General features: G+C 41.3%; 1 protein-coding gene across 5 annotated transcripts in view; it reads right to left on the bottom strand.

Annotated features, from left to right (window-relative positions):
* Positions 1-22,335, bottom strand: part of SEMA4D (semaphorin 4D) — a 95,605-nt gene that overhangs the window by 29,235 nt on the left and 44,035 nt on the right. For 4 of the 5 annotated variants that reach the window (XM_083816539.1, XM_083816535.1, XM_083816536.1 and 1 more), the window contains 5 exons: positions 13,625-13,688; positions 6,507-6,898; positions 4,037-4,182; positions 2,892-2,954; positions 949-1,047 (listed from right to left, as the gene is read on the bottom strand). In XM_083816539.1, coding sequence (XP_083672665.1) covers positions 949-1,047; positions 2,892-2,954; positions 4,037-4,182; positions 6,507-6,600 — 402 coding nt within the window. In that variant the 5' untranslated portion in view covers positions 6,601-6,898; positions 13,625-13,688. The remainder of the gene's footprint in view (positions 1-948; positions 1,048-2,891; positions 2,955-4,036; positions 4,183-6,506; positions 6,899-13,624; positions 13,689-22,335) is intronic. The other variant, XM_083816538.1, reaches the window with a different exon arrangement.

Raw genomic sequence — 22,335 nt, 5'->3', positions numbered from 1 at the left:
CCCAAAAAGCCAGACAATATGAAAGGCCGAAAAGTTAACCAATATAAAGGCAAAACTTGCAACTATTAAATTAGCCTGCACAAAAATAGACAGTTTTAGAAATCAAGATGACTTTCTGAAGTGGACTGAGCAATTTTTAGATGACGATAAAATGGTGAGATGGGGTATAATTATAATCCAACTACATTTTTTAAAAGCAAGAGAGTACTTTGACTGCTACTTTGTAAAACCCTTAAAAATTAAGGGAATAAGTATCAGTAAGATGACTGAGACCTATAGCAACAATACTGGGGAAGTGATTATTTACATTGTGTAATGAAGACATTCGAGGCTAAGGACAGTGACTTCTGGTAATGTTCTAGAGCTGATGGCAGACAGACTTGCAGGAAGAGGCGATAAAAAAAAGGATGAAATTTTAACATAACTACAAGATCTCTAAATTTCAGAATCATTAAGAGCCATAGTAAGGAGAACAATGTGAGAGTCAGCAACAAGAAAAGGGAGTTTTGATTTTCAGCCAAGACTTTATTCTGAAGTGCTCAGCATTATGAAGCTATGGTATTGCCAGAAGCAGAGACGAGACAAGCAGAGTCAGAAATCTGAGAAATTTCAGGGAGATTCAACAATGGATGGAAGTCACAAAGAACGTCATATCAGTTTCAGAAATTATTTTTACGCTAATGTACAATACACAGAGAATTATGAAAGCTATGAAAGAGTAAATCTGCTGTTAACTAAGGTGAATCAGTAATTCAGTGTTTTGAAAAAGGAACAGTATGGTTTATTTCTGTACTCTATCATCACTGTGAGACAGTATTATAAATGCTTCAATGCTATGACCAGCACTGAAATTACAAGTGTCTTTGGGAAAAGAGATTAACTCATTGTTTATACGAGCTAGTTTTAAGTTAATATTGTTACTGGATCAAAAAATCTGTATGTTCTTACCAGGTAATCACATGTTGGCTGAAACGCGTTAGTTCCACACACGTAGAGAAAAGTGTCATTTAGCTGCTGCAGAACACGCACGTAATTACGACACTCTGTCTGTAATATGGGACAAGAAAAGGACCAGTCTGATAAGCAACAACTTCCATGTTACAACATAAACAATTAAAGTCGCACTGTCAACTCTTGTGTTGGTGCTACTCATGCCACACCACCCCAGTAATGCTGGGTGATAGAGTCACCACTGGGACATTGCCACCTTACAAACTCTGGGAGCTCGAGTCCTGCAGCAGCTGCTTTCCTACAGTCAGTAGTGCTCAACTGCCTCAGTAAACCTGTTAGGGTAACATGTCCGAGTACTGCACGCTCAAAGAAGGGCATCTCAGATTGTTTCATCTAAGCCCGAACTGCAGAGATATACCTGATCCATGAGAATGACTACCTAAAAATGGAGTACATCTTAGAATTTGTCATCCTTTACAAGCCTACATGAAACAGTATGTGATAGCCAAGGTTGTATCTTAAGAGAGAGACCTCTAAGACCATTAAATCCTCAGCAAATCTTGGTTACTTATGTCTTCCCCCCCCCCCCCCCCCCCCCCCCCATCATCCTGTGGTATCAAGTGCTCTTTCTAAGGCTCTGACATCCCTTCTAATAACCACCAATGATCTCTGCAAAGGACTGATGGAGACCCAGACACCATCTGATGAAGGGCATGCAGGTGCACAAGAGGAATAAATTCACTTCTCATGCACTCACCACGGCTGTAAGTAATTATTATTGCTAGTAACCCCCACTGAACGTGGAGAACACAAAAAACTCCCGAGTGCATCAGGAAGAGTCAAAGAGGAAATGGTCCTTAACTGCCCGCTACACCTCACCTTAGGCGGGTAAATTGCCTTGATGGTTCTCAGTCCAAGCAAATGCAGATAGCTGAGCAAAGGACATAGCCTACTCCATTTCAAATGAGCCCCCTGAATGCAGGATGTCTGTCAGCCCGGAATGCACCTGGGGTTTTATAACCGGGAGGGGGGGGAGCACCAAAGAAACTGTAGATGTTGGGGTGCTGATGTCAAACCTCTTTTAAGTGTAAAGTGGTACTGCTTTCTGTATCTGCAGTGCATGCAGCTTTCCATTTTCAAACCTGTACTAAAAGCCCGACCACGAATCTTGCCAAGAAAACCCTCGCTTTACTGTATTGCTATACCATGTGGCACAACACAGAGGATAAGGCACCAAGGCATCCCCACCGACAGTCAATCACCTTACAGAAACTAGCCCCACGGAATGGCAATATGAGCAAGCCAGCCTGTGTGCCGACAGTCCAGAGGGGTCTGTGGATGCCAGAAACACCAAGGGAGCCCTCGGGCTGAGCTGACTGCACTGCCGAGCTGGGAGGAGATTGGGCTGCTCAGGCGCCGGGGAACTGTCTGAGCAGTCAGACCAGCAAGGAGCACAGGCATTCAGCATCACAAGGTGGATATACAGTTAGTGAAAAATGCACCGATGGTATACCAGCGCTGGCCTAATAAATAAACCCTATGCCCTACAGAAGAAAAGATAAAATTACCCATTATTTTAGAAAATCAAATGTCGGTGTAGAGTTATTGTACTAATAACACAACAGTTACTATCAATTACCTCAGTGAAAGTAGAACTTGTTTATCAATTTAATGGAAAACTTACAATAACTAAGCACACATTAGTGTGTTCAGATTTTTTAACATTCAAATAAAATTCAACAGCAAGAAATAATGAACTAGGAATTACCAAAAAAAAAAGACTAAGCATACCGCAGTTTCTAAAGCTCAAGTTTATTAAGGAATTTAGGTGATTATTTGAAAATTTTAATTGCAAACATTTGGAGCCTTTCTTCTTTAACATCACTCCTCTTGAAGTTAAACACAAAATATCTTTCTTAAATTCCAATAAAAGAACATACCTGTTCTGATTTGCCCTTGACTGCACATTTAGTCCTTTTATCTTCAGTGACCTTCCAGCGCAACTAAGTGAAAAACAAGTAATAAGAAGGTAAGTTCAAAGCACTTTAACACAATTGCAGTATTTTCAGACCTTGCATAACAAACAAAACAAGCAATTCTAAGGTTACTGTCTGCAGCAAATATAAGTCATTTATTTTGCAAGTACCTTTCATTTTGCAAGTGGCTTTCAAAAGTTCAAAGCCATTCTTTTCTGAGGAGGTGACATTTCCAAATGCATGTGTCATTAGAGAGTGCAGAACCACTGCTAGTATCTTTTGGGTTAATCATTATCTTTCCCCTCAAATTACTTATAAAGTTCTCCGATAACATATGCTTTAGGGAGGTGCAAGAGTATCTGTTTTAAGCACTTCTCACTTTAACTCAAACTGGAGAAAACATTTTTTAAAAAATAAATAAAAGTTATGGGACGAACGGTCCCAATGGTGAGAAGCATGAGCCTGGGAAGGACCTGCAGCAATAGAACTGTGTTAGCAGGCTTCTGCATGGGTTAACCTACACTGAGAACCAAGTGTCAGCACACCCAGAGAGAGCACTTCTGCAGCTGAGCTAATTCTGAGCGAGCTGGACCAGACCTCTTTGCAGTGCTGCTTACTGTGCAGACACAGCTAGAGACACCGCACAGAAGCTGAAACTTAATGGACAAGGCCTTCATCACATCAGAGGCAAGCCTGCAGCTTGCCACTCCTGAGCAAGCTCCAACTTTGCTTCTGTTTCAGATTAATTTTCTTCTGATTCAGATTAAGAGGAGATACAGCCCACTCCCACCAATAAAAGGCATATAAACTGGCAAGGTGGCCCTTATGTACAAAGTCCCTCTAGTCCAGCACACTGCCTCCAAAGAGAAAATGCCTATGGAGATCTCTAGTAACTTGTTTGTATTTCATTTTCTCACTTCTTCCTCTCATCTGGTGACATATTTTACTCAATAGCATCTTCCAGAAATAAAACTGAGGTAGCCCAGACAGAGTATTTTCTCTTTTAGGTACATAACATCTAGAGCACAGTGCTGCTGGTATCAGAAAGTGAAGTCAAATTTGGGATATGATTTTTATGTGGAGAATAGTGTATTAAAATGCATACTCACCTCATGCTGCTTTTCAGCAATATTAACTGCATTTAATGCAAAGATCACTTCTCTGGCTCCTACATACAGAACATCTTTGTCCTCACTTAACAGCAAGGTTGAATAGTTTGACACTTCTGATTCATGAAAATGTATTAGCTGGACCTCTGTTGAAATGAAAGGAAAATAGCACCACATGAAGAAACATGATCACTTTGGGTCAAGTTTATGGGTCATTTTTCTAAGCTGTCTAACAGCCCTTGGGTATCTGGAAAGCAACAAAGCTTAGTTTGGACAACACACATAACAGATGAGAGACCCCCTCAGAAGCTTGGTTCAGCAGAAACAGCAGCTCCCATCATTGACATCAAAATCAATGGTCCCTACTTTCTAGTTCTATTTCAAATGCCTACAAATTTCCTCCTGCAGTGATCCCCCATAACTCATGTCGTCTTCCTTCATTTTTTTTTCCCAATCGTTAATTCCTTTTTTTCCAAACCTCTCATTTTACACATCCACTGTCAGCTCTTTCCTCACCTTCTCACTTCCACATACCCACCTACTGTGGAAAACTAAATAGTTCACCGCATCCCTTGCACCCTCCCAGGACAAATCTCTCAAAAAAATCCTGCACCTTAATATAAGACATTTCAAGATATTACCACAGGAGAAAGGAGACAGAAGCTAGAAAGAAACCATGTACACAGTGTCAACAAGCTGATTTTCAAGTGGAGACTGGAGATAAATTGCACGCATCAGTAAGAGATGTGGGAAAACCATGATGAAAAGGAAGAAGAAGAAAAGGGGGAAACATGGGGGAAAGAAGCAGTGGAATGAGGAAGCATGCGAACTGGAACAGAAAGGCTTGGAGAAAGATGACACAAAATGATTAATATACAGGAATATTTAGTCTGCATGTACTAACAACATAGAAAAACTACTGAAAGCTTGGGAGGCCGTACTTCATGCAAGAATCTACCATGCAATAAAGCTTCAATTTTCAGAGACAGGCAGAAAACAACGTATTATTTCTCTCAATTCTAACATTATAAATTGCACTATTTCAACTGCAAGACTTGGGAAAAAATCATTTTAAACTAGATTCTGAAGCATACAATTTTAAAATCTTCCACTTGGCAGTAACATTTTCTCCAGAAGGATGAACTGGTTCATACAACTCTTACCTGTTCACTCCTCCACTGAACTAAATTTCCCCTTCCTATTTAAAGTAGGCTTCTTATACTTAAATGCAACAATCTTTAGCAGACAGAGAAACAGCAGAAATGAACAAAAAATTAATTTATTTTGAGTAATTTGGATAGGTCTGTGACGTATAATACCACTAAACACCAACTTGCTAAGTTTGAACTATTATACAACACAAGAGCACCAAGGAGCCGCACCAAGGAGCCTAAGCAGGAACTGCAAGCCTTGTCTAGACTACTTTCCGAAAAAGCAGTATATCAGCAACTCATTTATTGCTATACCAATAAAAAGGAAAAGCATCTCTACAGCCATCTCATAAATCAGCTCACTGTAACTATATCCTTAACCTCCATTTATTTTTTCCTACAGCCTGACTCCTCAGAATTTAATATCTTTACTTATGGTTGCTTCTTCATACTATCCATATGCTTATTTGGTTGCAGCACACTTGGGTGGCTAACTTTAACTACCAGTAAAAGCAGGAGTCAAAGACAAAAGCTTTTAAAAGCTAACACATCCACGACACCAGGGTGCAGGGGAAAAAAAAAAAAGATTATTCACAAACAGAAGCACTATTCCATAGCCTGTGCTCTAGATTTCTCTTCAGACCCAGGTTGAGCAATTAAGCCCAAAATCTACAGGAATATCTGATCCCTACTGGCTCTCTTTGTGCTACATCCCGCTAACTGTACTGGGATGTTACAACTATTTGCTGCAACTTCAAGCACAGCGTAAGTAGTGTTTGGTGGAAAACACTAGGTTGGTTCAACTCCAGGCATCAAATAACATTGTCAGAAGGAGGCCAAATGTTCTCCTTTACCTAGTGATGTACCTAGAGCTCAGGACTATTCAGCATCGACATACACCTCAGTCCAAAAAAGTATTAAAAGAAGATCAATGACAAAAAAAAAGAGAGAGTATTAGCTGGAGAGGTACATTTTGTTATTATGTTCTGTCTCTTGATAACTTGATTAAAACAAAATACATCTACTTATTGTGTTGTGTTTTTTTTTCTATTGGAGCAAGGTTCACCTGTAAGAATCTTCAGCAGAGAAATCCCAGTCTGAAATTCCTCCTTTAAAAAGTCACATTTTCAGAGCTGTTTGACAGATATGCAAGTAGTCAACTCGGTGCTCAAGCCACTGTTGGATATTCTGATCCTAAGCACTACAGGTTAAGCAAAGCCAGCAGAAACTGACTAAATTTTCTGCAAGCAGGCTGGAAGGACACACACAAACCCTGATGTTGTTGCAATATTTCATTATTACACTATTTCTCTTCTTACCTCTGTGTTCCCAAGTGATCCTTGGTACCGGACCAAATGTTACTGCCACTTCCACAAAGATAGCCCAAACTGCATACAAAGCGCACAGAGCCATCTTCACTGTCCTTGCTCTTTTGGACTCCTTGGATAACTGCAGCAGGTTGCGTTTCTTTAGCAGAAGAAAACCAAATTCCAGGCAGTATTAGAGAGCAGGCATTTCAGAGCTTGAGAGCAGTGCAGCAAGGCAGGCTGGAACAGTCTTCTAAGTATGTGCCTTCAGCAGATCACTTCAAGGGAATGCACATTTTCCAGGATGCTGAGTACAGAGACTGCCCACACTCTCCACGGGCTGCAGGGCTGCTGAGAAGCGCTACTGAGCGCATTCTTCAGTTTCGCTGAAGAAATAAACGATGCTGTGGAGAGAGGAGGGGAACAGTAAGTAGAAGAGAAAGTGAACTGAGCATTGCCAAAAATAGCATATTGCATGCACTGATCTTGCAATACTTCTACAGCTGCCTGCATAGCTCAGCTTGGAAAGTGAAGGTTCCTTAAAAACTTCCCATATATTACACAGCATACAGGCAGTAACTGAAAGTAATCATTTCCACCCAGAACACATGGTATAAGTATCTTGAGCTGTCATTTATGTGTAATGCTCAAAACCTGACTTTAACCTATGCATTTTCTTTTAATAGTGAGTTGAAGAAAATCCCACCTCTACAATAAAGACACAAACCAAGATAACAAAAATTACTGAGACTAATTTCACAGAGCAAAAGACATAAGAAGTGCAGCTTAACGTTAACTACTACTTACACAAACCTGCCCCACCTCCTGTTCTTGCGATCTTATGAACAGAAGCATCATTTTTAGCAAAGTCTTCTTGTGCACTCAAGGTGCAAGGGGGTAGAAAGAAATTCACCTAACAAAGAGCTAATGCACTGTGTACTTAAAAAAAAAAAGAAGAAAAAAAGGAGAAAATGCTTAAATACTCGAAGTGCTAGACAGTCATACGGAAGTCTGTCTGTTACTCTCAGGCTCAGAAAGATCATCAAAACCATTCACTACCTTCTGTGCTTTTTGTCCACAAGCCACCACTGCTCCACCTTCCTACACTCACTCCCAGGTCAAGACTCATCCAAGTATTCAACATCAGTACGGACTGGTGAGGGGCAGTGAACGCATTCATCATCGGCCACTAAATTACTGCATTTAGGTAATTTGGGGGGTATCTCTGTGGGGCTGTACACTTTAGAGGGGGTGGGAGGGCAAAGAGAGGCATTTCATGCCACGACAAACAGCAGCACGCAGTGTCGAAGCCCGACGTACCGTTTCAGGGGAAAGGGGCAGCACGTGAGGAGGCCAGTGCTAAAAGCTAGGCAGAAGCTGCAGCGAGAACGTCTCTGGGGAGAGGAGTGGTGCCAGCAGCTTCTCCTCTCCTCTCCGGGAGGGAGAAGTGCCGGCTTTAAACAGGCAGTGGCCAAGGACCTCTGGAAACTGCAGAGAGCAATCCATTACGGGCACAGAAGTAATCATTACCACTGAGCAGACAATCCACATGCATTAGAAGCTTTTGCATCTGGTTTACTCAATGATTACACAAGATTTAAAAAAAAAAACACACACTATTTTCTTCCTAACAATCTTTTGCCTACTAAGAAAAAAAAATCACAATTTGCTCAAACTGAGCCCGGGATTTAAATTATTATTATTATTATTTTATCATTAGTGTTCAGTTCTGGTAACCACTTTGGGTGAGATCCAACCGCTGTAATGGATCATAGAAATCTTTCTGTTTTTTATGGCATTGCTTACTTGTTTGTCTGTCTTGCACCTTTCCTGTTTATTGTCCCAAGCTAAGCAACCCCGCTTTGCTATCCAACCTGTTGAACAGTCCCCTTGCATCAGAGCTGCTGAAGTATCTCGCACATTCTGATGCAAATAGTTTTACAGGTAGTTCAACGGTTAAGTTCAAGGCAGTTTAGCAATCTATTTTAATGGAAATGTAAGAGGGAAAAGAGCACTGTGAAGAAAGAACCCTGGGCCATTATTTCTACACTATTAATTCTTTTCAAGCCATCTTTTGTTAGTAAAAGAGACTCAAAGAAGTATCATTTCCCCTAAACACTTTGTTTAAAAAAAAAAAAAACGAAAACAACTGCTGGAACAAAACTATTCAGCACCAGTCTCATCAATAAGCAATCATGTACTGTCTCCAGAGAAGAATTCTCAAGTCCTGTAAAATTTCTGGACTTTGCTGGTTTAGCAGATCTTCGTGATGAACAAACCTGAGCCTTCCCATAGCCATGATTACACTCCTAGCTTAGATCACCTGTCTCAGAAAATGAAAAATGACAAAAAAAAATCTTGTTACTACAACTTATTACCTTCTGAAGATGACAAAACGACTGGTAAGTGCTTACTTTGCTGTGTGGCCACGGAACACCTCCAGCTACACAAAGCAGAAGTCTGTCCTTTCACAGATGGGCTTGCTGTATAGGTTTGTAAGACAGAGCCTTTTTCACATTAATACATTTGACTTGCAGAGAATTATTTGTTGAATGCAGGTAAAGTTTTGTGCATTTAAAAAAGAGGGGTGGGACACCACAGTGCATGCTGCGTGCCCAACAGTGCAAGATGTTCTCACTCCCTTTAGTTTAAATAGAGATGAAAATGCACTCAGGAACTTGTCCTTTAATTTAGCCTTCAATTTAATTACTCTCCTCCCCCCTTCCCTGTGCTGAATATTATCTGGAATAACTCCTTCACTCACATCCACTGGGAAGTCATCCATAATCGAATATGAACCTGTTTTGATATAACACAAAGAGTAGAAGGAGCAAAAAACCCAGACAATGGCCTAATTTCCAAATTAGCTCAGCTCCATCAGTGTTCACTGGCTTTGATTAGAGCTGAGTGCTTTGCATTTTTGAAATGTTAGGTCTCCTAATGCTTTAGGTTTGACTCCTAAAAATGAGCTATAATTTGCTTGAAAACAAGACCATTTAAGAAGTAATTCAGGAAGAAACCTGAAATGCTTAGTTACACAATTAAACTCTAATTAAAGTGGCCACAGGTCTACTCTTCAGTTTTCTGTAAAATTACTTTAAATTTTCTAAGGTAAATTTAAACAAGTAATTTTCATTTAGGCATTCTTCTGCTCATGTTTTTAAATCAATGTATTATGATGAACTGCAGCAAAATAATGTGTACACCACTTGCATGAGTTTTCCATAATGCTTGTATTTATGGTGTCTGAAAACAGGGCAACTACAGAAGAAGAAACAATTAACAGAGCTCCTGTCAGTTTGGCAGGGCACAGCTGGAAATTGAGAGCTGTGAACACTCCCATTGACATGCATAATTTTAGTGCACAGGCAGAGAAAAGAGAAGAGACAAGATTCTGCTCTCTCAAAGGATAGAAAATTGAAATTGTTAGATAAAGGAACATTTCAGGATGCCTAATTGCTTATAGTGAACAACCAATGTAAAAAAACTAACACAAATTACGAAAGCGGGGAGTTGTAATGGCTTATCTTACCATAGTAACTTATCACAGAACAGTTTGGGTCGGAAGGGACCTTAAAGATTTAACTCCAACCCTCTGGCCAGGGGTCAGGGACACCTCCCACCAGACCCAGCTGCTCAAGGCCCCATCCAGCCCGGCCTTGAACACTTCCATGGACAGGGCATCCACAGCTTCTCTGGGCAACCTGCTCCAGTGCCTCACCACCCTCGTAGTGAAGAATTTCTTCCTAATATCTAATCTTGACCGTTACTGAGATGGAAAAACATCTGGCTCTCACATCGCCCACGTCAGTGGCATCCGGTGAGTGCTTGACAGACTTGTTGGAAAGAAACAGTGCCCTGGTCCACCTTCTTCTGGAAAAACACTCTCATCACAAAACACTAGCTCTGCAATGGGAGAAGTTGAGAAACCAGCAACAGGAAGAAGACTGCTATCTTTCCCATCCTCTGGGGCACAGGCACAAAAGGAAGCACAAAGAGGTATTTGTGAAAGTAAAGTTTCATCTTTCAGAGATGTGAATTCAGCAACTCTTATCACTACCGGATAAATTTTATAAATCAAGTAGTAAAATGCAACACCGAACACCCAGAGGTCAGTGTCTTCTCCCCAGCCAACACGGTAAAGCTGCAACATGTATGTGGGATACTTGCCCAATCCATCTAAATTCTGGAATTTCAAAGTTAGGAAATGCCCAGTTTTGCAACCTTGATTTTGAAATATTTTTTTTCCCCTTTTCTTCTTTTAATAAGTACTTACTTACATTGCACAACTCCTGAATTCGGCTCGGTGTTGCACAAAGTGCTGGATGGATCTTTCCTTATCTTCTCGACAAAGCCTCGGACCGCATGGCAATGAGCTGAGGCACCCACAGCATGCAACGTCACGGCTGGGGCCTCGTCACTCCCCAGAGGGGATCCTTAGCAGCACAGCACCTACCCTACCTCCCCCAGTAAAGGCAAGGTGGGCGCAGGTCCTCCTGGTGCCTTCTCACAGCTCCCTGCTCACACCAAGTGCCCACAGCACTTCCCCATCTCTTCACATAGCCCTGCGCTCTCCCCTGGGCAATCTTTTCTGGCAATGCTCCGGTGCTGCTCCACGGCGGGGCCCAGGTCCCACGCAGAGGGGCTGCAGCGCTTCAGGCACCCGTAGACCAGTGCAGGAGACGGGACCGAGGGAGCAGCCCCAGGCAACAGTGACCAGGCTGGGACAGGGCTGGCAGCAGAGAGGCTGCATGCCCAGGGAGAGGGCCTTGCCGCTTCTCATCCAGAAAACGCAGCTCCTGGGCCTGGGCCTCCACAGTGGCAGAGGCACTCACATTTTACACCTAAGAACCCACTGCACCGCCAGGGGAAGACTAAGGGAGAAAACAGGAATGCCGTCAGCTGCGTGCAATTACATTACCACCACAGGTGATGCAAGCCTCGGTGAGGCTGCAAGACAAATGACCACCTTCCTCTGGGCTGGAAGACAGACCTTCAAACGCTCACAGTTCCCTGCCTCTCCATCAAATTACTTCCACATCTTCCGCTGCCCTGGCAGAGCAAAGGAGGCCTCACCTCACAGTTAAGCAGCAGCTGGCCACCAGGCATCCCCTGCCCCGCCAGGAGCAAAAAACACGCAGGCTTCCTGGGTAACTTACCCATCTGTTTTTAAGATAGATAAATACAACAATTTAATTATGTGCTTGCAAAAGTAGTAGGGTTACTATGATGAGGGATAAGAAGCTCAATACAGCGAGACAGGCAAACTTAGAGCTGCTTCCTTTGGCAAAAAAAGGGGGAGGTTAAATGATTCATCTGTCAGATGGCATAAAATGTTTTCCCAAAATAATTTTCTTCAAAGGCTTTAAGAAACTTCAGCAGAATACAGACCCGCTTCAATGTTTACTGATGCCTATTCGATAACAAAGATTTTAAGGCTCCATATGAAAAAGCAAACCACAGAACTCCCACTGCGAGACTTTGCTTAAACCTGATTTTTTCAATTTGCTTAGTCTTTGATTCCAAAAATAGAAGGAAAAGTTAGCAATACTTGTATCATTACCTGTCAAAATTATAAAGACAGAAACATACAATTCACCTTTGACAACTGAGTTTTATTTACGTAGTTTATTTTAGGCTGTTATAAGGACAGACTGGAAATACCCCTTGCTTTAGATCTCACCCTTTCACAACCTGAAGCACAGTGCCATTTTTAGACTGGCTGATGGAAAGCATTATTTCTATCATCTTTTCTTTATTATGCAACACAAACTGTTTGCTAAAGTAAGTTAAAACCTCAAACTAACAGACCAGTGTCCCTTTATGACTAATATAAATGTAGAGCACGGGATTATTTACATTTCAAACTGTATCAAAAATACTTTATAGTTAACTAGGTACTCACAAATTAGGTGAAGCTTTTAAAGATAATTCTTTACCTACACCACAAAGTTTGCTGAAGGATGCGTGCTAGTGCTAAAAGAGGACAAAAATTCTGAGGAAACAAATGCCTAAGTGCCTAAATTTTAAGTGCCTAAAATTTTTAGGCTGAAACCTTCTGTGAGGACAGCTGCAGGACTATGATCTTGGGATCAGCAAGATATGGTGGGATGTCTCCCACGACTGGAGCACTGCAATGATGGGATACAGGCTCTTTAGGAAGGTCGGGTTGGGACGACAAGGAGTCCTTTATGTGAGAGCACACCTGGAAAGCACGAAGCCCTGCCTGGGAATGGATGAGGAGGTGACGGAGACCTTACAGGTGAGATTAAAGAGAGGACAGGTAAAGGTGACATGATGCCGCAGGCCACCTGGACAGAAGAAAAAGCAGATAAGGCGCTCTACAGACAAGTGGAAGGAGCTTCATATTCTCAGGCTTTGGTCCTCATGGACCTTCAACCACCCCAATATCTGCCGAAGGGACAACAAAGCAAGACATAAGCAATTCAAGGAGTTAATGGAGTGTACCGATGATACCTTCCTCCTTCAAGTGACAGACAAGCTAACAAGGAGAGCTGCTACTCTTCAGGACCTCGTACTCTCCATTGACAAGGGGCTTACTGGGAACACAACGATCAAAGGCAGCCTTGGCTGCAGTGACCATGAGATGGTAAAGTTCAGGATCCTGAGGGCAGGGAGGAGAGGGAAAAGCAAGCTAATGGTACTCTCAAAGGCACCTGAATGTCTAAATCAGTTGTTCTTATTTAAAAACAAGCAACAAAAAAGACTAGACAAGGTGCCCAGCAACACCTTCAAAGATATAGTTGTCTCATAAAGCAACACTACTACCCCCTCAGACACAATCTTCTTAACATGGTACTGCTGCAACCCTGAACAGAACCTTTCAGTGATAACCAAAGCACAAGTTAAGCATACAGTATGTTCCTGAGTGAAAAAAAAGTCTCTTTTCTGATAAATTTATTGAGAAATACTTCAATCTTAGAGCAAAACAAAATAATAAATCAAGCTTATTATGAAATCCTTATTTATGTTTGCCATACAAATTAACACCCTCGTCTTCTTGCTTACATAGGCAATATATTTGTGTGATTAAGAAAGAGACACCCCCAATGCAGCCATTAAGAATCCCACTGCAATAGCAGGGAGAGGCAACCCACATTTTCCCGTACCTGCCACTTCTTGGAGCCTCCTGCGTGCTGCTGGAAACGTGGAGTTGTCAGAAATCCTTCTTTTCTGCAAAGAGATAATAGGCGGAATTTGACATCGTTACCGCATAAACCTGAAGCACAATTTTTGATATGGGAATTATAATAAAAGCTCCCCCAGAGGTTGGCTTTCATTTGCCAGATTCTCGCTGAGAGACTGCTTCTGACAGAAACCAGAACTGATGTATCTGTATCCCGTGAGCCAAGATCCTGATACTGCATTTAATACAAAAAAAACCCACAACCAAACAAAAAACTGCTAAGCAGACCTGATAAAAAGCATACACACAAGCCTTTTTCAGACATAGTTTGTTCCCTCTCTCCCAAGCCAGCCAGTACAAAATTATTCAGCATTTGCATTGTGGTAGCAATTATTGATCCTCCTAAGCACCTGGGACTTCCCTTATGCTGGGACTGAACATACAGTGAAAGCTCGGGAAGTTTAGACACCGACCAGTCTCACAAACAATTAGCTTTACCAAATCCATATAGAGCAATCTCAACACTCCCCTGCATTACTAAACTTCTATTATGCACAAGTGTAGAGCAAGAATATCTGGATACTTATGATAAAACCTACTGCATTTGTATATGTTTTGTTATAATCAAAGAAGAATGGTAGGACTACTCTGATGCAACCACAGCAGGAAACATTTATCTCAATGCTTATTTTAGGTAACATTTCTAAATATGCAAACATATCATATTGTTACATCAGTTTGTATTCAGCATATATATATATATATATACACACATACACTTCCTAATGTTCACCCAAGAGCTCTTAGAAGGGTATGGGCTGCTTGTAGGATTAGTGGTTTTAAACGCTAGTCACAATGGATCTGTGATTTGGATTTCAGCGAGCTGAACAGTAAGGGGGTTCCTGCAGATCAAAATGGGAAGAAACTGCATCTAAAAAAAATCACCGTTGCACACCTGAAGGCTCAGTTCTTGATCCAGAGGATTAGAGTGAAAGGCAGGCAAGACAGATGGCCCCCAAAGAAACAGACCAGACCCAAAATTACAAGAAAGTGAGATCAGTATTGCATGGCAATAAGGGAAGAGAGAGCCTACATGTCTTCTCTAAAATAGTGTCTGTCTGCCCTGTCCTTCAACAGCGCACATTTTGTGACGGCCAGCATATTAGCAGGCAAACAGCTACATTAGACTCACTTTTGCCAGAGAAAAATGTCTTCTCTCCACAATTCAAAATCATTTGGGATACAGAACAAGGAATGCTTGATTCTTTCCCCACAACATTTTCTGGACAAGACACCCCAGAGAAATCTTTTTCTACGGCAGCCTAGCTTGCCTGTGCTATTACCCACCAGTTATTTTTCACAAGAAGCATATAAGCAACTTATTTTTGTTGCAAAACCAAAGCAATTGTCTATCTTTCATTCTGCTTGAGGAAAAAAATAAAAATTAAAAAACCACAGGTGAACTGTGAATCACCCTGGCAATCACGAAGCTCTCCATAAATGAGCTAACATCAGATCACCTCAATGGCTGTACCTACTCAACACAGAAGAGAATTGTTAAAATTTGTAGGAACTGCTACTTGCTGCCGTAATAGGCCATTGATCGCCACAGTTGTTATTGTTAGCTGTGATTTTCAGGTCCCAGAGAGCTTCCTCACAGCTTATTGCTTACAGAGCAAACAGACATATCCATTTTAGCTGTAGGTAGATTAAAGGGAAAAGAAAGTTCTCTTCTGCCTCCGCTTAGAGAAGACTTCTAATAGTCCGTGGCTTTTACAAGTACTTTCATTATAATAAAGCACTCGCTTCTAAGAGTTACAGGTAGATGCTAATTACTCAAGCAAACCTTTGCAGCAAATAAGCTGACCAGCAGACTTCAGTAGTTCTTAAAATGGTTCATCGCAGAAGTTCCCCTATCTCAAGAGGCAACTAGCTCCAGGTTTCTCAGCTAAGACTGGCAGCGACGGAGGAGCTGAAAGACATGTGAGGGACAGGCAAGTGGCCAGGGCCCAGGCTAGCTTTCAGCAAGTGGATCTCCACAGAAGTATGGAGATGGAGAAAAGCTGCAAGGCTGCCTCAGCTCAAGAACTTGGCTTCTGCGAGCATTTCATTGCTCCTCAGAGCTTCCTCTTGAGAAGGGACGGGAGGAAAAGCCTGCAACCAGTTACCTGGTGGTTGTTGGTGTCCTTTGCACAGAACCCCACGAGCTCAGGACCTGGCGTGAGGGCAGCTGAACACAGAGGGAGGTTAGTTTGCAGCACAGGTAGGTTCTTGTCCTTTGATCAGGCCTCTGCTGGCTGCCTGTTTGGGCAACACCTGCTGTCGCACTACACAAATAAGTAACTCGTCACAGCTTGCCAAAAGCGATGACATAATTACACGCTAATTCAGCCGGGACTTGAATATTACATTAACATTCATGTAAATATTGCAAGTTTTCTGGCACCCTTCAGTCCTTTTGTTTGACCTGTATCTTTCATATGGAACTCCAGAACAGGCGCTGCAAGAGCTCCCCAGCAACCTTACATGTTGCCAGGTTTTAAGATTGTATTTCAGTGCAAATTTCAGGGAAAAAAAAAAAAAGATTGTTTCTTCTGGTAGCAATTACTTAAGATGGGGGTAGATGTACATGGACAAAATAAATTACACCACGAAAAGCTCATTATTTTGACAACTGTGACTAAATCCTCAAAGATTAAAGAAAACACCTACTGGATTACAAATGAAAGACAGCCTGGAATATATTATGTAGAATAACATGACAGTCACTTTAAGGAAACTTTAAATAAGAGAGCTGCAATCTTTCATATATGTGTGGTGTGTGTGTGTGTGTATTTATTTATTCAAGGATCTCCTTCTAACCTTTCAAATTTCAAAACACAACCTATTGCAATGTACTTCTGACTGTCACAGACAACTTGCACTAAAAAAAAAAAACTTGTACTACTGCCTTGTGTGTATCAATTACTATCAGAAGCATTTCTTTAATCCTTTATTCAGGCTTATAGCTTAGTGCTGAACTAGGTCCAAGAGACTAAATGAGAAAAAAGGAGAAAGGAAACACAGAAGAAAGCTAGTTTATAAGCAAACTGTAATCACTCAAATAGCTCTTTGGGAGATGAAGGAGCCAAATTTTAACTTTGGAAATGTTTGTGTTATTACAGCATTATTTATCTGCCTTACCAAAATATAATTTGCAGATCAATACCCTTGATGATTGCAAGTGGAGGTGCTTTTGCTACCTATACCTCAAGTCAGACACAACCTATTTGTGGGCTAGCATTCTTAGAAGACTATTTTAAACGTGTGTGCGGAAACCGCAGGTTAAGCAGACAAATTGCTACGAACAGCTGGTTTACACAGAGAGCGCTAAAAATGCTTCTGCGGCTACTTTGTGTGATTTTAGAGTTCTAAAATAAAATAATTACACGAAAAGGTAGGTTAGACTACAAAATTTAAGAACCGTACCTATTATCAGCACTTTATTTTGGTAATTTGGTATCTGCCAAATCAAAATGTATGCTAGTTTTACATAATTTATTTCCATAATTATTTCCATAATTCCTGCCCTCTCATGGGACTGGTCAGCTTGATGATACCTGCTCACCACTTGTGCAAGGTATTTGGGGGAAAGAAAGTCAAGCGGCAAAACATGCTTCAGAACTTATAAAGCAAAGCTTCACAGATTTTTCTCCTTTCCCACCTGCAAAGCTTCACTTTACATAAAAGCGTTTTTATTTCAACTAGCTACTTACTGGTTCATCAAAGTCCCCCAGCCTTTTCTAAACTTTATGTTGAAGATGCATTTGCCTTGTGCTTGACTTTATGCGAACATGCTTTGAAATACAGAAGAGCATTGTGCTAATCCAGGTTCTGTAACAAAGCAAAAAAGCCCTCTTATGTCTCAGTCATTTTAATTTAGCCCAAACTGGAATGGGACCTTCAGCTTTCAATTCCCCCCCAACTACCCTGACACTCCTCAAATCTCAGAAAGCTGAGAAGGAAGCAGAGACTACTACGGAGAGAGAGCAAAAGAGAACTATGGGTCCCTCCTGCATCCAAACAACAAAATATAAATACAGAGACCAGGCCAGCTAGTACTGCTGGTTGCAATGGAGTTCCTTCGTTTTTAAGGATGTTGACAAAAACTATAATTAACAAACCTAACTTCCACAATACCAGGTGGAAGCATTCATGATGTTATCTATGCATCCCTACCCTTCTTCAGTAAAGACTGTGAGTGTATTTCATAATTTTAACTTTCCTGCAGATATAATATTATACAAATATCAACTCAAAACCATTTAAATAACATTTATTAAAAGCATACTAATGGTTTTGAATCAAATTCTAGCAAAAACAAAAGACAACAGAATTGCAACTGTGTAAGACCAAGAGCAACAGAGCACTAGAGAAAGGAAAGAAGGAAACACAACTGCACAAAGATAATAGCAGATACCAGCACTTAGATTTCGGACTGAACTTTTTAAGCCATCACTTCAGGGACATGTAAAATTTATGTGTATTCACTATAGGGTACATTTGCTTAGCAAAGTAGTATGAGAATATTTTAAATGTTTGATAAACAATGTACCCTTTGAAAAGCAGAGGTCACTAAGAGCGTACCTGTATTCAACACATTTTTAGCACAAAAAGGTTAGTACAAAGGAAACAATTACCTCACCTTTCACCCTATAAGCATCATCCCTTATCATCCTAAAAAGTCTCCTTTTCCTCCTATCAGGAAAGGAGCAATACATAAAATGATTTGCTGGTTCTAAAATCTGAGCAAGAAGAAACAGCAGACGAGCCTCCAAATACTTTTAAGTATTCAACACTGTCTGGTTAATGTTCTGTAGGAAAATGAATTAATCACACTTCCAAAAGATCAGAGTTTTTTTTGTTTGTTTTTTTAAAAAAGGAAGTCTGTACTACAACCTCTGCTTCATGGATGTCTTATCCAAATGGACTATCAGCTGCCAGCTATGTGGAAGTGCCTCATGGTATTCAACAGGTAAGTGAATAAACATAATTTCTTCCATATTCACTATGACAATATAGCAACCCAGAAAAACTAAAGTCAAAAAATAAAATCAAAGCTAAAGCTGTAACATAATACATAATTTTAACATTTAGAACACACCTTTTGTAGCTTTTCCACTATTTATTACTCAAACACTTCCTACAATTTTTTTTTTTTTTTTTACACAAAATGCCTTACCACTGTTTATAGGTGATCATCTAAATAATGTTCAGATATCTCATGAATGTAAGTCTACAAAACACCCAGGTGCTACTTCATGTTGTTCCACACCAAGCAATGTTTAACACTGTCTTGATATTTTTTTTCTTTCCCTTGCCTTGAGAAATGCATGGATTCTTCCAAAAAATGAAGGCAAAGAGAAGACATAAAAGTGAGTCTTTAATGCATAAAGAACAGAGTTTTACACTACCATGATGCTGTACAATAACCTTATTCTTCAGTAACACACGCCAAGTTTCTCAAGCTTTCAAAAGAGTTCAACAAGTTATGCCAGGTACTGAGACAGGTGACAGACCCTGAAGTTTTCTGGCTCTCAAAGGAGGCAAATACAAAAAGCACCTTTTCCACAGAGCACAAGTTTTCAGTACCAAAGCATCCAAGCATCCTCAGCCAGTTTGCCCATTCAAAACAGCCAACTGTTAATGAACTTGTACATACCCACACGCCCTGTGAACAGTAGGCACTGCTCAGGGGCAGTCACAGCGATGAGGCAAAATGCAAAGACAACTCTTAAACCTGAGAAGTACTTCCAAATCACTGCCTTTTTCTTTGTCTGGCTTGGTTTTGTTTTCTCTGAAATAAATTAGCAGTAGATGGAGAAGGAGGAGAAGAAAGAGTAAGCTTCATCTCAGTATGTGTGATAAAAAACAGCTCTTCTCTAACCTGTGCAGCAAAACGTTTTCCAGCTTCCCAAAGAGAAGTCTTGGTAAAGGTTACCTGTCCGTCGCGAGTAAAGGCTTCTGTGCCGAAAAAAAACCAGGGAACTTCATTTCAAGGAGTCACGGAGACACTTCCTGGGTTGTGTAAGCTACAGCAACAGCTTCCCTGAGGGAGCTGCACAAGATTGCTGAAGCAGGGAATTTGAACCAAGTTATTCTCAAAACAGAAGAGAAATAACAAAAACAAAACTTCGCTGTGCTTGACTGTATGAAGTTCAGAAGCTGAACCTTGCAGTGGTTCAACTATTAAAAAAACTATTAAAATTCACAGGTGGAATTTTCCCATTTTTTTGTAAAAACAAAAACACCATGTCCAAACAAAACCCCAAGAGCTATAAAGAAAGGATTTCCTCAAGCTTTACAAGTTATGTAAGGACATCTCTGACTTAGGAACACAGGTAAAGATCTGTTGTGCTTCTGAACATCCTTATCTTACTGATCATGCATTACTACTCCCTTATCACACACACACCCCTTTAAAAGTATCTTCTCTCTCACGTCCAATTGTACAGTCATATACATAAGGAGAATGTCATTGGACTGGTTAGGGTGATACTTCATATTGCCTTAAAAACATGCTCACTGAATGGCAAAACAACCACGACGGACTGCAGGAAATTTGGACATTCCTGAATCCTCCTGCATTGCATTCCCAGTTTCACCTGGGACCAAGAACTGTGACACCCAATTGGCAAATGGATCTGCAGCAATAATTTGAGCCTTGGGCTTCAGAAGCAGAGGGAAGGCAGACCGCCTCCCTTGTTTCACTCCGCTGCTTCCGCTGCCCACTACACACGGACAACTTCCCATTTGACATGAATCAGCGTGGCTAAGTTGGAAAAGCTGTATGCATGTATGTTGAAGGAGCTACAGAAAAACCCCATTTTGGAATGCTATTTTTTCTTGATTGAGGAAAAAAACCACACACGTATTTGTACAGAAGCTACTTGAAAAGCCACCATCAAGTGCTGTCAGTACTCTTTTCCAGGTATACAAAGCCAGTGACCCCATGCAGATGCCACTGCTTTTGTCAACTTTTTTTTTTTCCTGCAACAAGTTCCAACACTCCCATTTCCATACAAGAGAGAGAGGCAGGGAGGTTTTGAGAGATACACATAAAATCAATTCCTTCTTCCCCACCACCAGGTCATGGGATTCAAAAGTTGCAGAGCACACTTGCCCAAACGAAAATCAGCTGAGTTTCCAAACTTATTTCCACTAGACTGCTCATCCCCATATTAACTGAAGAAATGCAGAAACACCTTTTTCTTATCCTCAACTTTCATTCTCTGATACCTAACCCTCAGAGAACAAATTTGAAGCTATATTTTCAGATACAGGATCAACAGCCTCGAGCAGCAATGCAGTTTTCCCTGCACTGTTATCACCCCAATTTGTTCTGCTTGGCTCTCACACCCAGCCTGTCACCAGGTCACTGCCCTCTTCCCTACCTGCAGTATTTGGTGACCCCCTCTTCTATCCATATTCTCACCTACTTACAGTACAGTTAGGCTTTACAGGTCCTAGACATCAACTGGACACTGATAAGAAAATACTGGAACATCCTAGTTTTACAGTTCCTATTACAAATCTACAAACACATCAGGGCGTGTGGATTAAAAATCACCTTCCGCTCCCCAAAATGGGACTGGAGGAAGGAAATGAGGTAACTGCACTCCTCCTTACAGTTAACAGGGGTCCAGCCTGCTTACTGAAAGAAGCCATCCTGCCTACCTGGCCACTTGAGCCACGGAGCAACCCGTTAGGGAAGTCAACTGACGAACTTCTACAGGTTAAAAGCAGCTCTGGGAGAAGAAAGGGTCAGGTTCGTTTAAATCCACCCACAATGCCTCTTTCAGTAGCAGTGTTAGCTTTTGGCAGATTAAATGTATGTGCAGCAGCAGCTTTGAGACATTAAGTCTGAGCCTTCCTTGGAAAAATGGAGCAGAAAACCCAGTAAGTGCTTCACCTACTCAAGCCCTCCCAGCTCGCCTCAGAGCTAAAGCAAGAAAAAGCAACCCAGAGAGAGATCAGGGCTCCTGGCCTGCAGAAGAAAACTGTGAAGAATTCAGGGCTGTCTGGGATTTGGCCTGTGATCTGTCCTCTCTGATGTGGCACAGCACCCGCTGGGGACTGAGCTTTCTCTTCTGCAGGACTGCTTGCTGCAAGAGGTCTTGAAAGGAGGAAAGTCAGAGAACCACCCGAGGGCTGGGCTAAGTCCCCAGCTGTAAACGTTGCTCTTTTCCTCCTGCAGCATCATTATGAAAACAATTTACTTTATTCTGCCAATGATGAGTAACAAACTACAGTTCCTTTTCATCAGCTAAAATCTGGCCACAAGGGAGTTACTCTTACGTTTACTTGCTTATTCAAGATGTTCAGCTTCCTCCGAAGCACTGGCAAGAGCACGTACTGTAGAACAACTGCGTGTCCCAGCCAATCCCACACGAATCAGGACATACCAGGTTTTGGGTCAAAATTCAGAATTCACTCCAAACTGCAGAGGTAGTTTTAAATACCTGAGACCCTTATGGGACATGAGTTTCCATCTGCTGCTGGAGACTAATGATTTCTTGGCAAGCACCATGGAAACACAGCAAAATGGCTTCAAAATTTAAGAAATCATCGATTTGTCATATCGAAACACCTGAAGCAAACAGCATCAGTGGTTAAACAGCAATCGTGGCGTTTTTGCTGCTGAAAAGTAACGCA

The sequence above is a fragment of the Anser anser genome, assembly GCF_964211835.1.
Source record: "Anser anser genome assembly, chromosome: Z".
Classification (NCBI taxonomy): Eukaryota; Metazoa; Chordata; class Aves; order Anseriformes; family Anatidae; genus Anser; species Anser anser.
The sequence above is the reverse complement of the archived record's forward strand: the minus strand, read 5'-3'. Positions and strand labels throughout refer to the sequence as shown.